Source organism: Periplaneta americana, chromosome 3 (genome assembly GCF_040183065.1).
Source record: "Periplaneta americana isolate PAMFEO1 chromosome 3, P.americana_PAMFEO1_priV1, whole genome shotgun sequence".
NCBI classification, from domain to species: Eukaryota; Metazoa; Arthropoda; class Insecta; order Blattodea; family Blattidae; genus Periplaneta; species Periplaneta americana.
In genome coordinates this window covers 25,544,985-25,563,045 of record NC_091119.1, presented here as the reverse complement: position 1 = coordinate 25,563,045, position 18,061 = coordinate 25,544,985, and the positions used below count along the sequence as shown (strand labels likewise).

Genomic DNA, 18,061 nt, shown 5'->3' with positions numbered 1-18,061 from the left:
CCTCCCATTGTTCTGTTTTCCAAGATTCCACGAAGGATGAAGGCTCATCCACACAACAAATGCAGTAATTCCACATACATATAAAAGATTCATAAAAATGCAAATGGCCAGCGATTTGTACGTCTCTTGCACGCATATCCATTCACTAATGACCGAGTGTGTCAATATCACCTTTTGTGCTATTACAGTGAAGAATAATTTGTGGTTTCTTTTCTTCTTCCGAAATGGTTTGTGTGTGGTGCATTGCAGAAAGAACAATAACAGCCTTATTTGGTTTTGGTACATTGAAACCAATGTTACATATTTTGTAAATCCGAAGATGGATGAACACTCTGGCCGTCTTTTATTTGGCTGAAACTCAGGAGAGATGAATATACATATTTTTTGCGTATTGTTCCAACTAAGATGAGGCCATTACTGAGGAGATTCTCAGCGAGTTCTTTGTCAGTAAAGTAGTTATCACAAATTACATTTCTGTTTGTTCTTTGATAAGACAGTGTTTCTACAACCCTTGGACGTACTCCAGAGTCTATCCTTACACAGTTTTCTTTTCCGGTGTATGGCAGACCATTTAGGGGATAGAAGGTTTTGGAGTCACAAGCCCACCATACTTTCATGCCATATTTGTCAGGTTTTGATGGCATGTATTCCTTGAAAGGACATCTACCACGGAATGGAATAAGTTGCTCATCAACCGTTATATCAGTACAAGGAATATAGGCCTAATATTTTTTTTAAAAATTCGAATTCACATTTTCCCCAGACATCTATAACCAGGGCAAACTTATCCCTCTCACGGCAAATGGATCTTGTTGTTTTGTCATCAAAGCAAGTAAACGCTAGCAAACATTTGAATCTCTTTAGACCCATGGTCGCTCTAAATACTGGAACACCATACAAGCTGCTCCACGGAATGTCATAATTAGTGTAATTTGCTTTGAGGTGTCCTGCAGTTACTACTAGACCGAAAAATGGCGGCAATTCAGTGTCGTTACAACACTTCTATGGGTGTGCAACATTTCTTTCTAAATACAGCCGCTCAGCCTCTTGATTATTTATCTATGTCACTTATAACTGAATCGTATGAAGATTGAAGGCATCAATAGATTTCCCAGGTGAAAGAGTGACTTTATTTATTGACCTTTTGATAATATTGTGAGCCCTAGCTCGGCCTGTCATAAAAGGCTGAGAGTTCCACGTGGTGCCATCTTTACCAAAGAAATTAGCAGTTTGAACGAATGCTTCCCCCCATATCTAGTTCTAGACGGTCGACACTAACATCATGTTGATCACATTGGTGATAACTGCTTTTCTCATTGATAGATAGATCCTCATCATCAGGGGATTCAGGGTCATATTGTGGCTCTAAATGATGATTACTAACTTCTGATGCTTCACTCTGATGATCAGATTTGCTATTATCGGCGTTATCATCTGGCTCGTCTTTTCTTAGTTCAGGTTCTCTCAGCAAATCCTGAATGGATTCTTCACACAAGTACTTACGCTGAGTCAGTCAGAATATTTGACCTAATTACAACTCTTCAGTATAACAGCATAACTAAGATGCATTCAAATATACTGTAACATTTAAAGACCGTACATTTGTTTCTTTGACATTCTTCGGCTTTTCCATAATAATTACTCCCATATAAAAATAAAGGTGAGAGATTCAGTCACTCTTTCTATTATAAACTACACCGCATTATGGCTAGCATAACTTCACACTGATTTACAGTCATTCCACGAAAAGTGGGAATTGTAGTTAAAAATATAAAATTTTGAAAGAGGTATTATTTCATACTGCAAATAGTTTAAAACACATTAAATTTTAAGGTTCCACCTTGATTTCCTCAATTTTATAGAGGTAAAATAAATTTTAGGCATCTTTCTTGTAGGTACTTTTCATGTACCCAAAACTAATTCCAAAATATGTGGGTTGGGCAGCCTATAGCATTCAATCTGATGAGCTGATATGAACCATTTTTGTTTTAAAGCATGGCATAAAGATTGTAGTTTCTTGAACTGATTGTTACATTTTCAAGGTATGTACCAAATTATATTTAAATCTTATTTGAAATTCAGTTAACCGATGTAGCATCCGTTACATGAAAATTGTCTTTTTTTACTATAACATTGTAAGTATTATTAGAAACAAGTAATTATACAGTTCCAACATTGCCTTTACTTATATTTTTGCATTTCTAAAGTGAATTAAAAACATAATGGACTGTAACAGATTCTACACTGTAACGGATTCTACATGAAAACCGGTTTTCTTTTTTTACGATTTTAGGCCTAATTTTCTACAGAATCATGGCAGATCACAGTAAATACAATAATCGTATGGCTAAGCTGAAATGTAGGGCTAAGAAGAAAGAAGATAAAAAAAATGGACTGAATATCTGAAGAAAGATTGAGATAGAAATAAAAGTAAAAGGGACCAATTAAAGGTAAGGCGTCAGTCAGATAGAATATTGGATGATATGCTAAAACGGGCAAAGAGAGAAACAATGAGGAAATATAGAAAAAAAGAAAGCAGAAGAAAATAAGACAATAGATGGGTCAAAATCAGAAAAGGCTTTTGGGTCTTACCAATGTACCAGCACTTTAAGAAAAGCTGTAAAAAAAAGTACAAAATGTACTCAGGCCTACCACGGAGTCCTTCAAAGAAAAGGGCATGCTGTGTATGGCTCCCAAATGAGGAAGTGATATGTTGTGGTGAGATATTGCCAACTCCTGATTTCAAGACTCAAGGACATAGGCCTATAGTAATGTAAGAGTTTCACAAAGACGTTAATGTTAATGAGAAATAAACTTATGAATATTAATGAGACTGTAAATATAAATTAAAGCTATTTTTAGTGTATGGTATAAGTTTATAACAAATTTAAGTGATAAGTACATTTTTTTTTTTTCGAAGAAATTGTAGAAATATTCCCAAAATTTGATTTCAAGACTCAACAGCACAGCTTAAATGTAACAGTTTCACAACGATGTTAATGTTATGATGAGAAGTAACCTTGAAAGTATTAATGAGACTAAAAACAGCTAATAATTCTTTGTACACAAAAATAAAACTCTTTTTAGTGTATGCTATATCTAACCTACAGTATTACATTGTTTTCCTATACATTTTTCCTTTAAACTTTATAATTTAATTTATTGTCAGAGTTCATTTATTTAATTTCAAATAGTAAATATTAAACTACTACACTTCAAAAATTAATTTTTTACTATCTTATACTTCATAAAAGATCCATAGCTACATATCAAAGTGACTTGTAGAATCGGTTATAATTGAATGTAGAATCCGTTACACTGTATAAAATTCATTAATAAATTACCTTTTTATCATTTATAAAAAAATCTTGTAAAGAAATGAAGTGCAATTCTTAATATATAAACAAGAAAGAGATGAATTTGTTAACCTCATCCTAGAACCTGAACTTTCAGTGAGAATAATGGTAATTCATGAATTTAACAGAGAGGCGGTAGCATCCGTTACAGCAGCTAAAAACAGTCAGTCTCCTTTAGAGCTAAGAACTGTAAAACAAAATTTTTCAAAATGAATGTTTGGCTTCCATATAATCAGAGAATTATAAAATATTTCTTAAAACTGTATTATTTTTTAGAAGAAAAGGGATTTAAGGTGTGAACATGTAGAATCCGTTACAAATGGATTGGCTGTTTATTTATATTTATTATAATGCATAACTAGTCCATTTTTTTAAATGTCATTGTTGTTGAGCTTCGGAAATACTTTTGCCAACATTCCATTGCCGTCAGATTATCACTGAATGGTTTCAAAGGGTGAAACCTCGTTACGAAGTGAGAAAAACCAATAAAATATACTATGGTCCAATAGACCCTGCATCCCCGGTTAAGACTGTAAAGAAGTAAAAGTGTTCTAGAACATTTGTGCAAAATACTACAATGTTTTCCTTCTCCTTAAATATAAAAAACACAGAAATTAACAAAGTCATGAAATTTCAAGTAGGTAGAAATTATAGCTTTAATTTTATTCACAAAAATAGTAGTGCAAGGGCCCAACGGACCCTGGTTGCCCGGAGAAGGGTTAAAATGGTAGGCTATGTCGCTCCGGTCCGAGCTGTACCGGGTAGAAGTCGGGATGGTACCCGCTGCAGGCGCTGTCTCAGCGAGATTGAAACTCTTCCCCATATCCTTGGCTTCTGCCCCTATAGTGAGGCCCTTCGCAACATCCGTCACCATGCTGTCCGTTCTATGCTGGCCGAGGCACTGAAGGAAGTAGGGTTTACAGTCCATCAAGAGGTGCAGGGACTAGCCACACAAGGGAGTGTTTGGCGAATTGATATCATTGCCATTAAGAACAACTCAGCATACATTCTCGATCCCACCATCAGATTTGAGACACATGCAGATCAACCGCATGAGGTGGACAGTGAAAAGAAATGGATCTATGAACCAACAATCCCGTTCTATAAAGATAAATATAGCCTGTCCCACATTGATGTGATAGGCCTGATGGTGGGAGCACGAGGTACCATACCCTCCTTCTTTGCCAACAAATGTAAAAACCTGGGGCTAACACACAGCATTGTGAAGGAAATAGCCATTAGTGCCCTCAAAGGATCGGTTCAGATATTGAGAAATCATTTGTATGGGAGTGATAATGGAAATTTCAAGTTATCTCAACCGATTGCTGTTAATTGGTTTAGATATCAATCCCAATAAATCCGTACTATTATTTTTCTCGCGGTATATCTGATGATATTTTTTTCCCCCTTTCTTAACTGTAAACGAGCACAAACGTTACTTACGTGTAAATTTTTCTGACATTTTGTATATTCGATTCCCTAACCGTTTCAAATGTATATCATTTTACCTTTTAGGTGTGTTTCCAAATTATATGTAATACGCTTTGTCAAATCTGGCAACCTTTTCATAAGGGAAGCTAAATTTATTTAGGCTATATTATTTGTCCCTGATGCCATTATTTAAAGTCATCTTCTGTAGTGATTCTTCTTTTCTTTAGCGTAAGTATTCAACCACCACAACATTTCTAAAGAATTATACACAAAGCAAAACAGTATTGAAAGCTTGCAAGAATATTTATACACTTAATAATTATGCAACAGTGCACTGGTATATATCAGTTTGATTCCTTAACTAGATCAACAGTAAAAATCACCTGGCCTTAGCTGGCCTTCTACATCAGCAGTGCTGCCTTTCTTCACTTTCTCGATGAGAGCACCTCGACCCCCGTTCTCAAGTAGCTTGCCCCCAACAACCTTGAGCCCCAAGATAGCTGCTGATGATGTAGGTCCTACTCCTTCTCGTACAGTCTTCTTCAGGATCATATGACCGATCATACGCGTCCCATCTGCACTAATTTGCCATGACAGTGGATGCTGCAGTCCAAACACATATCACATTGTCATTAATAATTTTGTTTTTATCTCACTTCATCCTTATTTAGCATAACACAGTAACTACTTTCACACTATGCTATATCAATCGTTAATTACGAATATAAGTTATTGTTTGTACAGAGTTTTATATGAATCTCGAGTTCAGGAATTCTGTTTTTAACTCCGAGATAAAGATAATATGGCTAATCAACATACAATGAATCACTTCTTAGTTACGGACCAAAATGTTACATCGGGTTTGAAATTACAATAATTTTCTGAATAATGAAACACCTTAAATTGAACTGGTTCCAAGAGTGTAATAACATTGCAATGTATTGAATCCAGATGATTAATTTAAATCGGAATATGTATTTAAGATTAAATTTTGCGATATTTAAAGTTAAGTTGGCTAATTTACTTCTATGCTTAAAAAGATAGTTTAATGTCACAATAAAAAATAACACAAACATATGCGGTTCTAAAAAATTTTTTTGTAATAAAATAGTATTTCAAAATAAACTACAAAATTTCTATTTGATATCGAAAATAATCTAGAAGTAAAACTACATAAGTATGCTTCAGCTATTGAATCTACATCTACGTTAATAAAGTATAATACGCATCTACTGGTGTCTACATAAATGACAAAATTCTGTAAAGCTTTCGAGTTATGAAATAGAAACTATCTCACAATTAGGGCCTATAATACTTTATATTATCATAAGTAACAAAGAAAGATTAATATCACTCTTTAGACTACATAAATAATGTCTATTAAAAGTAAAGTTAAAGAGTGCACAGGTGTCCCTGAAATATATGAATGAAAATCACGTGAAGGAAAACTTGATATAGATATTGTAGTCAATAAATCTTGATCATTTTTTCAAGAAGTTACCGTTTTCGTAAAATAATGAAAGGGAAAATCTTTCGCAAGTCATAACATGAATGTAAGTTATATTTTGAAAACACTAGAATTGCAAATAGAAAAAAATATACTAATCCAAAGCAGAATTTTGGTATCCATTTCATAAAGGAAGTAATTAGAATTTGACTGAAGGCAGTTCTTTTAAGTTGGATATTTAATTTTTTTTTAATGATGTTATAAATATTGTAGGTATAATCAACATGTGCACCCTCTATAGATAAGAACTGAACTATTAACTAATTATAGTAATAATAATAATAATATAGAAACTACAAAAAGTACAACAATGTATAATGAAAGGTGTAACTATGAAAATGTCAAATAGCATATTCTCATACATTCCAATCAAACTACTTATATTGTAAGATCATTACATTAAGCATGCCATAATTTTCATTATTGTGCACTGGACACATATCCAATAATAAAACACCAATATATTTTGTAACAAGTAATATGCTTTCAAGAAAAAGAAATAATGCTGCACATTTAATATTAATACTAATAATAATTAGGCCTATTATTATAGAAAAGTAAAGATTTATGTAACACAATTCTACATATTTCTAAGTAAAACTCTTTGTTTAAATGTACAAAACACGCAATTATAATTTAAAATGGAACTGTCATGATCTTAAATGTCCTAACATTTAACTTGTAGCCGTAATTTACAGCTAGTTTCAAATTAATAAAATGTAAGGTCATATTATGTTATACTGGTTAACGGAATAACATGTATTTTGACTGCCGTGATCTATATTTAGAACCTTCTCTAATGACACAAACTAACTTATCTATTACATTCTCCACAGTTTTGTTGCATAAAATATTTGGATTTAATTGTAGCCTTGCATTATAATCTACGTTTTTTGGTAAGTAGGTATACCAAAAGCCTGAACAAACCAAATCTAACTTGTCACTGATCCTCGATGATTTCCGTCATATTTTATCAACATGTTTTTACCGAATTACCTTTTTTTTTACTATGTATTATTTAACAACGCTCTATCAACTACAATGTTATTTAGCGTCGATGGAATTGGTGATGGCGAGATGAGGCTGAGGATTCGCCGTAGATTACCTGACATTCGCCTTACGACTGGGGAGAACCTCGGAAAAAACCAACTAGGTAATCAGTCCACACAGGAATCAACGCAGCTCCGTATCAGTAGGCAAGCACCTCTGCCGACTTAGCTACGCTGGAATAGACTAGCTAATAAATTATTATACATAACTAGTAAAGTGTGTACCTATATTTATGACTATAAAATACACTACAGTTAAGGTTAGGTTTCCGTCAGTCTAGATCTGTTTTAGGCCTAATTTGATGCTACTATTCAAATCCATACCTGGTATTTTGTTTTTCGGTACATGGCAGCAGTTTCTAATTTAAAATTCAAACAGTAAACTCACCGGTTTCAGACTTTCTTTTCTTTAACTTACTGTATATTTATGTCATTGTGTATCACCATTCATCTTAGAATAAAAATAAACACAACAATTTGTTTGAATTTGCGCCTATTTCAAGTATTCTAGTTTCTCGGGTTTTCCGAGACCCAATGAGACTCTGAACGTGTAACAAAGATTAAAAAATGTAACTTCCAAACCACCTATAATGAATTCCAAATAAGAAAAATAATGAGATAAACAAAAGGGTGGAGTTTTACCACCTCCACAGCCAACTCAGCCACCTACCATGCCATCGTACGAAATCATACGTGCTTTCTTATTGGCTAGTGTTGATGTACGCGCTAAAAATTAGTTCGCAATTGCTTATCGAGATATTGTTCGTTTATGATAATTTAGGCAGAAGTGAAATATGATATAATCATGAACCGAGATTCGTGACATGTTCAGACTGAATTCCACGTAACAAAATACTGAAGTAAAAAAATATTTGATGCAAAATGTATTACCCCGCTGTGATACGTAACGTGATTTGTCATCTTATTGCAGCGCGTAAACTCTCCACGTGCGTTCGGTACAGTCTGTTTATTTGGAAATTACAAAATTATTAGTTTTAGTTACTATGAAGAGAAGCATTAAATTATAATGTAATGCATTTTTATAACAGCTGTACCTTGTTAATGATTAGTTCGACTTTTCCACACAAGAATGATGTGGAGGTAAATAAACATTTGCAATTTTATGAATATAAAAAATTGTATTACGCACTCGTCTTAATTCTGCTGCCTGTTCCGTCCACTACGCTACAGCACAGACTCAGATCTCTACAGTGATAAGTGTTTCTATTCATTATGTTCAGTAAAATAATGTTTATATACGGTACTTAGGCATGCAGGAGAAATATCTTTGTAGAGTTACGAAAGAGCGAGAAAAGTCTCGGCATTACAATATGTGAAGTGATATAGGTTATGTTAGGTTGTGACGCATGAAATGCAACAGTACGGCCTAAAGGAAGTCCGCCTACTTTATACAGTATTAATTTTGTGATAACTTATAGGCCTATCTGCATTCTGAATATATCACGAGTCTCGGTTGATGATTATAATGATTATAAAATATGTTACTTCTGTCTAAATTATCAGTAACGATCAACAACTCGATAAGGAAGTGCGAACTAATTTCTAGCGCGTACATCAACACTAGCCAATAGGAGAACACGCATGATCTGGTACGATGGTATGGTTCAACTTCGTGGAATTCACCATCCTTAGATTTCTTATTTTTATTTTCGTGCAATAGGTTCCAAATACTGAAGACCACTACTATTCAAAATATAACTTATTACTTTAACATTGCAGAACGTAACGTTTAAGGGGTCTAGGCATTCTTGTCACCGGAGATATCGTCATTGTACTACTTCGTCAACGATTAAATTTTCGTCACCGGACTTGTGGTCACCGATTAAATTTTTGCCACTGACTTATGGTCACCGATCACATTTTCGTCACTGGCCACCAGTGCCGTAGCATGAAATTTTGAGCAGGGGAAGCTAATTCAAGTTGTTTTTCATACAATATGAGAAAACGTATTACAAAAATATAGTCTTAAAATAAATAGTAGTCAATGTCAAGTCAGCAGTCGAAGATTGGTTGGAACCTCGTAACACCAATAAGGCATGACCTCAAATGGTACGTAGTAAAATATGATTTCACGGTTTACACATCAAATAGACACGTATAGTATAACACTAGCTCACTCCCTGTAATACTTAGAGAAATCACAATATTAACGGTCAATAGATACAGTATTAGTATCATTACGTAAGTATGCGTCTGCCTTTTGGTTGTGTCCTTCATTGACAGCAAGGGTGTCGGTCATTTGTTTTTTAGATCACACTTTTGTTCGCAAGTCAGTCTTGATAATAGAATTGTCCTAAACAATTCAACTAAATTGGTGTCAGGAATTGTTATTTCACTCACTATTTATTATATCAGCCACAATGCACACTACCGCTTCAACTGAACACAACTGACGAAAAGGGATAACTCGGAAACTACTTATTTTCAATGTCAAAGCTAGCTTCCTGCGTGCCTTGCGACCAGGTAGTTTAGTTAGAAAGGGATGGAAAATCTGCGGGGTGGATTACACAGAAGAATGAGTGTAAGAAACCAGTGTGCTTGGAAGCTGGTGTGTGCAGGCTTCTTGTTTACTGCTGCATCACAAATCATCCTGAGCTGCCGCATCACAATATTTAAGGCGTAAATATAAATTTTATTATAATTAATAACTAATTTTGTCCATAGACTGCAGGTTTATTATGAAATTATTATTAACTGGGGAAGCTGAGCTTTTTAGCTTACATTGACGCTACGCCACTGCTGGCCACAATAATGTTTTTCTTTATTTTTTTAAACGTAATATAATTATTAGGTTGTTTTTCAATGTTACGCTTGCTCTTCCAGGAGTTCACTTAGCAGGTTGTCTGTTCCTTTGAGGCCAAGCTTTTTGGAGGCGTTTACAGGCCGAAGGACTGTCAGGACAATACTCGGAAGAAGATAATACTGAGTTGAGGACGCAATTTCATTCGTGTATAGCTCTGGCAGTTGTGCCCGAATAAGCTGTCGTTGCTTTTGAAGATTTGGAAGTCACTTCTATCTATGAATTAATTCCAGTCTTTAACTATGTAGAAGACAACTATGTGAAGTGACGTTGACGCGGTAGTAGAGAGACAGATGCCAATATTTCTCCTGACCGCGCAGTATGGAACTGTTATACAGGGACATCATTTTATTTTTACTTCAATTTTTATTGTACCTGAGTTTTTGAATGTACTTCACTCCCACCCCTTCTACCGTCCTCCACACAGATCCAAGACCGCATATACACTCATAGTAGCCACAGTACGTTCCAAAAATATGTTCGCATTTTCCAGTGACGAAAGAGCTTTCAATATTGAATCATTTTCGCACAGGTACTATCGTCCATTTGCCTACGTCGTATCCCGGTTTCCCCAACCAGCTTTTATTCGCCAGCTAGTGGCTGGGCTGTCTTAGCTCTTTTCTGAGAACATTAATTTCTGTTAGGAATTGGACGTCTACGTAATATTCCATACTTAACTGTTTAAAATAACTTAAACAAAAGAGCCTGTTAAGTAATTAACTGTCACGTGATTTCCCTCCTTTCTACGACCCTACGACATAACCAGTTGGACGGACAGTAGATAGTATGTCTGAGTAATTTTATCTTTTCTGGCAGAAGTGAAGATTGAATTTACAGTACGTAAGGTACTCTTTTATAGAGTAGGCACAGAATTATTTCAACATGAGTTACTAGTACGAAGAACTGTTTTTTTTTTAATTTTTTATTTGATTATTTAACGACGCTGTATCAACTACGAGGTTATTTAGCGTCGATGGAATTGGTGATAGCGAGATGATATTTGGCGAGATGAGGCCGAGGATTACGAAGAACTGGTAATTGGAATTAAGTACAATATGCTATAGTGCGATAATATGCACATTAGAACTGAAGCCTGTATCGAAATGTGTTTAAATATCCATATTGTGATTATTTTTCAATTTAACTTCATTCTCTATATTGTACGCTAATGTGTTGTAGACAGTGTAATATACACTGCATAATGAATACGTCCGCATGGACAGCTCAGTTCGTGAATAAAAACACTCATTGTTAATACTGTACTGTATTTTGATTAAACAAAAACCTAATGAAAATTATTAAACTCAAAAGCTCAATATTTCCTAGTTTACGTAAATGGATTAACTACTTTTCTTCCCTCCTATACCTAGTAAAGTGATTTGTTTGTATATTACGTCAGTATCATCGAACTCCAGTCGTGGAAAGGGTAGCAAACGGCGTTCATCCAGAGGTATAGGCAAGTTAATATTAAAAATGTTAGTAAAAATAAAATGATGTCCCTGTATAAGGACTAGAGAGAATCTTCCTCGAACCATACATGTGAGACACGGCACAGGCTCATGGACACTCTCACGGGAAAGCCTTATTCTTCTTTATATTCTGTCCTGCAGTTACTGCAGAGTGAAACAGAAAGGACAGTGTGGCAATTTTGAAACATTAATCACATAATCATTATCTCTTGTCACTAGAGAGTTCTTGAAATTTATATTTTCCCCGCCATTCATAAAATATTTTGATATGATACCTCTTGCACAAAAGGAGAGATCTTTAACTGAAACTTGATTAATATATTTCAGTATTATTTGTATTTATCCTGGCAATAATGAACAGTTTGACTCATAGACATTTTGTTTTTCAGCATTAACTTCCCATGATTGTATGAGAAGATTCGAAGAGAACGGCAATTACGTACCGTAGACCTTCGGCTCCCCCCCCCCCCCTACTACTAATAATGCATAACACAATGTCAATACGGAGGTTGCTGTCGTCTGCGATACAACGAACTTTTCTATTGATTTTCGAGTTCATTTTTTTCCCTGGTTATTATATGCTAATTTAAGTTATATTAACTCTCGCTAAGTGGTTTTATATTTTATTTTATCCGTCTTAGTATTTATTTTATTGTTGTAAATATGTTTTGTTTTATTACTATTATTATTATTATTACTATTATTACTATTATTATTGTTCATCATCATCAGCATCATGGATTAAGCCTTATAAGGCTCGTTCCGGTCTCATTTTTTTTTTTTTTTAACACTGTTGAGCCCATCTTGTTTTCGGTCTACCAACATTTCTTCTACCTATTGGGTTATAGTTCATCATCAGTTTTGGTATTGTTGTTACTATTATTTATATCATCAGCATTATTATTTGAACCCTGTCAAATTTATGTAGACTACTGGACTGTACCCGAGCACGAGCATATGCTCATTTCGGGTATCTATTCATATGTATTTAATTCAAATGTAAATTGTAAATAAATTTGCAATTTGAAAAATTTGACATAACATTTTATACCGTGCACCTATGGATACTTTACTTGTCAAAATAAATGATTATTTTTAAGAAAATGTGTGCTGGTGACCAAAATATCAGGTGACAAAGAAGTCGAAGTGACCAAAACACCAGGTGACAAAATTGCAGTGACTGGATGTTATAATGACGAGAGTTCCGGTGACGAGAATTTCGCTTCCCACGTTTAACTACTTTCTTATATCTCACATATACCATTTATATTTTTCCATGGGTACAATCTCAAAAAGTAACTATGTTATAGTTATTAGTATAATATGTATTATATTATGATTTATAATGTTCAGTAAGTGTAATTTTACATCTTGATAATATTATTAAAATTTAAATAAACCGAAATTTCACGCTCATAATTAATGACACATGACGTAAGTATGTGTGGCTAAGCCTAAGAGTGTAAGAGGTGACAATGCCCAATTACATACATATATAGGGTGTTTCAAAAGTAATGAATCAATAATTTACGGATGAAAAATACTTATTGATAGAAGCAAAAAACTCCAATAAACATTGATCCGCAAATTAACAGCTCATGCGATATTCCCTTAGGCAGAGGAAAGCCTCTACCGTGGCCTTCTAGGTCACCGTACTTAAATCCGATTGGATTTCTGTGTTTGGGGTCATGTAAAAAGCCTGGTTTACAATTCTGAGATCAACACACTTCAGGAATTGCTGTTTCGGATTGAACGTCCTTTTAACAAACAAGGAATGATCCAGGACTGCTAGAGAGGGTTCACAGATCACTACAGATAAGAACACAACGTTGAGTTCAGATGCGTGGACAGCATTTTGAACATTTGCTATAGGTAGAATTCAGTTAGGGATTTCTGCACGCCTACTATTAGTCAGCAAGGAATCTCAACAGAAAATGTGCATTATCTCGACAGCGGGTAATTTGCGGGCCAATGTGTATTTGAACTTTTTTGTACTGCCATCTATAAATTATTAACCATCACTCTTGAAACACGCTGTATATGAAACTCAATTTGTATTTATTGTTTTAAAGAGTACATGTAGGCCTATACATTGTATGCAGTGGCGGCTCCAGCATATTTCTTAAGAGGAGGAAAGAAGTTAACTGCACAAAATGACACCTTCTTGAATGAAACATGCTACAAATTAGCCTACATGTAAGACCAGATAGTGTTCGGGTTGGCTTTCCTTTTGTATAACAATAATCTGTTCTTGTAACCTGAGTTTCCTAAATAATTGTCCAAAATATAATATGTTTTCACTTCCATTCATTGTTGAATAATTGCAAAAATTAACAATTACAAGGAAATTCACAACCTCGCAGCATTTTCGCGTACACTACAGCATCACACGTGCTGGAAGAGACCAGCTACTAACACGTAACCTGAACCGTTTTACGGAAGTGGGAATAGAAAATAATGTTACGAAATCGATAACACTGCACCCACCCACGTGGTCTGTGTTGCCACACGTACATCTTACATGTTCAGTATCACATGCTTTTGAAGAATGTCAGTTCTTGTAAAGTCATACTAACATTATTTTTCAAAGCTGCCATTGGCCGATTAATTTTTTTATGTTAAAAATAATGTAGTTTGGAGTATTTTCAATTTCAAGTACAAAACTGACAACTTGGATGTTGTCCTGTCTAGTAGACAATTAATGGAAGTGAATTTCAGTGGCCAAAATGATCTACGATACTAACGTAGAACTACTTCCTTTCTGTTTTATACAAACCCGACTTTAACTTTCAAATCTCCTCGAAAGTTTCAAATCATGAATAGTACCCTATACTATAGTACCCTAAAGTGCAATGAATAATATATTTTCATTTATAATTTAAAAAAAGTTTATATGGTGTCTTATAACTTTGCGTTAAAGCTGTTTTTATTGTGCCTCCTCTAAGATGTGTTAGCCTGGTTGAATGCAATATCGTTAGATGGCAGCGGTAGCGAGCTTGCTGCACGACCAGTCGGTTTCTATTTCCCGCCCATGCGCTGATTCAGAGGAGGATCTCCTCCCTCTCCGTTCATTTACTTGCTTTAAAACTCTGCTTCTTTCTCTGGCCACTAGTGCGCTGTTGTCTATGTGTGTTAACTGCAGTAAAGGAGGAAAGGATTGGCTTTCCTCCACACAAACAATCTCGCATCCTTCTCACAGTTTTCTACAGCACAGCACAGCGCGCTTCGATTAAAACTCGATCAACCAAGGTTTACTTATAGCTGTGAACTTAAAAACTATCGAATCTTCCTCGAATTTCAAAGCAAATATTTTATTTGGTATTTACTTTCAGAAGAAGAAAAATGTGAGGAGGATGTTCCTCCCTTCCCTCCCCTGAGGAACCGCCACTGATTGTATGTAAAATATTTGAATAAAACTAAAACTGTATTACATATTTAAATTTCATTTGCAGTATATTTAAAAGTTAGTAAAGAACGAGATACAACATAATATTAATAAACTCCATTACCAATCTAAGCATGATCTAAAGAATCAACTCAATAAGAACACATGAAATACAAATTAATGACTTATAGACTACCGTGTTTCTTCTTCTTCAGAAGACAGTAGAGAGGACTTGCAAAGAAACAGGTTTCGCTCAGATAAATGTCATTGATCTTCTACTCATATACAGGTTGATTCAGTAAAAGCCTGTAAAAGTTGGGCAGGAAAAAGGAGAAGCTCTACAGAACATTCTGAGATAGGGAACTCGGGTTCTGTGACGTCAGATTAAGAAGATATGAGCTCAAATATGTCTATTGCCATCGCTTACTGTTTTCCATTATATTTTAAAATTATTTATCATTTACAAATCTGAGTTAAAACGTACTGTACGCACTATGACTAAAATGCAAATAATACATGTACGTAAATGTAAATAATTGTAAATAAATGTAAATAAATGCAAATAATAAAATGTAGATAATATGGAATACAGTAAGCACTAGAGATAGCCATGTTTAAACTCATATCTCTTTAGCTTGACCTCGCAGATCCCAAATTAATAACCTATCTCAAAATGTCCTGTATCCCATATTTTCTGTTTAACTTTTGCACGCTTTTATGAGCCATTCTGCAGATCAAACGCCCCTGACGAGAGAGTGTTCTTTTCTCCTGGCTCGGGTATGGGAAGCTTTTGTGTTGCGTGGTACGGACAAATAAAATAACACAAACACAGGCTGGTTTAAGTTACAACATCAGTAAACAATTTATTTCCATCAGTGCAATTCAGTTTAGTTCGTGACAATATAGTACCTGTGCACATTAGAATTGCGAATCTTCATTCGTTGTAAGTACATTACGAAGAAATCATACAAAGAATTAGCGTCGTGCTATATTTCTACGGAAATATCCTGGAATTCAACAACGACCTGATTAAAAAATCTAGAATCTTGTGAAAAATGAGCGAAACCAGATTATTTTTAATAAAAAAAGAAGAGGCATTAATTAATTGTGATCTAACGGAAGAAAAACTGACGGTGATGACATAGGCCATAAACTATATAAAGATTGTATGAAGAATTGCTGTGCTTGTCATTGGAATTGGTGATTGCGAGATGGTATTTGGCGAGATAAGTCAGAGAATTCGCCACTGATATTCATCTTACAATTGGGTAAACCACGGAAACGACACAACTAGGTAATCAGCCCAAGAGGGATTCGAACTCACGCATGAGTCCAATTCGCTACTGTCTGAGTTAGGTAAGTGGTTAAATATCAGTTTTCCTCATGAGATATGAAATGAACTATTCGTATTATTGTATTATTATATTTGTATGGCATATTTGAAACTATTGACTTTGGGCAGTTGATATAATGACAATTATGAAATAATTATTAAGTTATGGTATCTTAATCTATAATTAATGTCAGGTGTAATGTACTCTTCAACAACAAAAACATTCAAGAGAAGATCCCACAGACAGTACGTCCAATATATTTGGTCCAATGGCATTTCGCCCATAAATAATTTTCTCCCGTTGCATATTTCATCCACTATTATTTCGTCCCGTCGAATATTTCATCTCCAAACAGTTTCGTTCAGTGTTTTTTTTCGTCCAAATCTGAGTTTCGTCCGTAAATTATTTTGGTACATTGCAACTTCAATCTTGTTTCGAATATGTGTATAGGTGCCGCACTCTTACTTCCATTCAGAAATATCGTACGACTTAAGACTGGTTCACAATAAACCGGGAACGGAAACGACAACGAGAACGGAAATAACGTTAAAATAAATGTATTATGTGAGCATTCACAATAGTTAATTATTGCTAACTCTTTTCACTGAAAGGTGGTTTTTAATTCCAGTTTTTACAAGATTCATGCAACTAAATGCGCGCTCACAATTTACAGTATGCGATGGAATTGTATAAATCAATTACATAGGTTGGGTAAAAAGTTATGGCAACACTGCTGTCACGTGACGATGGTGCGTTCGAGAGCTGCCAGCTGTGTGGATCTGAACAAGGACTGTTAGATGAGTTAGTGCAGCCAGCGGCGACTGTACTCTGTCAATCTACTGCAGTGTGTGGAACGTTGACTTTCATAGCGCCCTAAGACCACGTTTACAAAACTAGAGCAACGTTCCTGGATCAAAATTGAAGTGACACGAGGTCGTAGTGCACAAGAATGTTTTCAGGGACTGCGTGAAGCATGTGCAGATGCAGCGTTGCCATATCGCACAGTGAGTGGCACGATAGGTTAAAGCGTTCCGGGAAGGCAGGGATGCCGTTAGGACAACCTCCATACAGGACGACCCCGCGTGGAGGACAATTCAACTCCTTGCTTTCCTATTGGATGCTGATCGCCGATGGACTGCGCGTGAGTTAGCAGAGGAAGTCGGAGTATGTCAAAAAACTGTGCTCCACATTCTGCAAGACATTCTGGGTTCCCGAAAAATTACAGGGCGTTGGATACCCCATGAAATTTCCGAGGTTTAACAATGGCACCGCTATGCAGTCGCACAGGCCTTGTTGGACCGGTGCCAAAGGAAAGATGACGACTTTCTTGGGCGAATCGTCGCTATGGACGAAACCTGGGCTCGATCATACGAACGAACAAACTTGAAACGTCAATCAAATGAATGGAAGTATCCAGGTTCTTCTCGTCCGAAGAAAGTGCGCCCTACACAAAGTGCTGTGAAGGTGATGTTCATTGTGCCGTATGACATTGATGGGGTATTACTGCACCACGCTGTACCTCCAAGGCAGACGGCAAACGCGGACTACTACTGGTGGTTCCTGCAGCACCACCTTCGTCCAGCCCTCAGGAGAAAACAGAATCCCATCATTCTTCATGATAATGCAAGGAGTCACACCGCTGCTGCTGTCAAGGACCTCTTGCGCCGCTGGCAATGGAGATTCTGGAACATCCACCGTACTCACCCGAT

The 18,061-nt window shown here is 35.5% G+C and overlaps 1 protein-coding gene across 18 annotated transcripts in view; it reads right to left on the bottom strand.

The window, feature by feature from the left end:
- Rim (Rab3 interacting molecule) overlaps positions 1-18,061 on the bottom strand; it is a 513,404-nt gene that overhangs the window by 277,197 nt on the left and 218,146 nt on the right. For 17 of the 18 annotated variants that reach the window (XM_069820175.1, XM_069820163.1, XM_069820168.1 and 14 more), the window contains one exon: positions 5,171-5,390. The exons of the other annotated variant lie outside the window; for it this stretch is intronic. In XM_069820175.1, the coding sequence (XP_069676276.1) occupies positions 5,171-5,390 (220 nt within the window). The remainder of the gene's footprint in view (positions 1-5,170; positions 5,391-18,061) is intronic. 18 annotated transcript variants of the gene reach the window in all.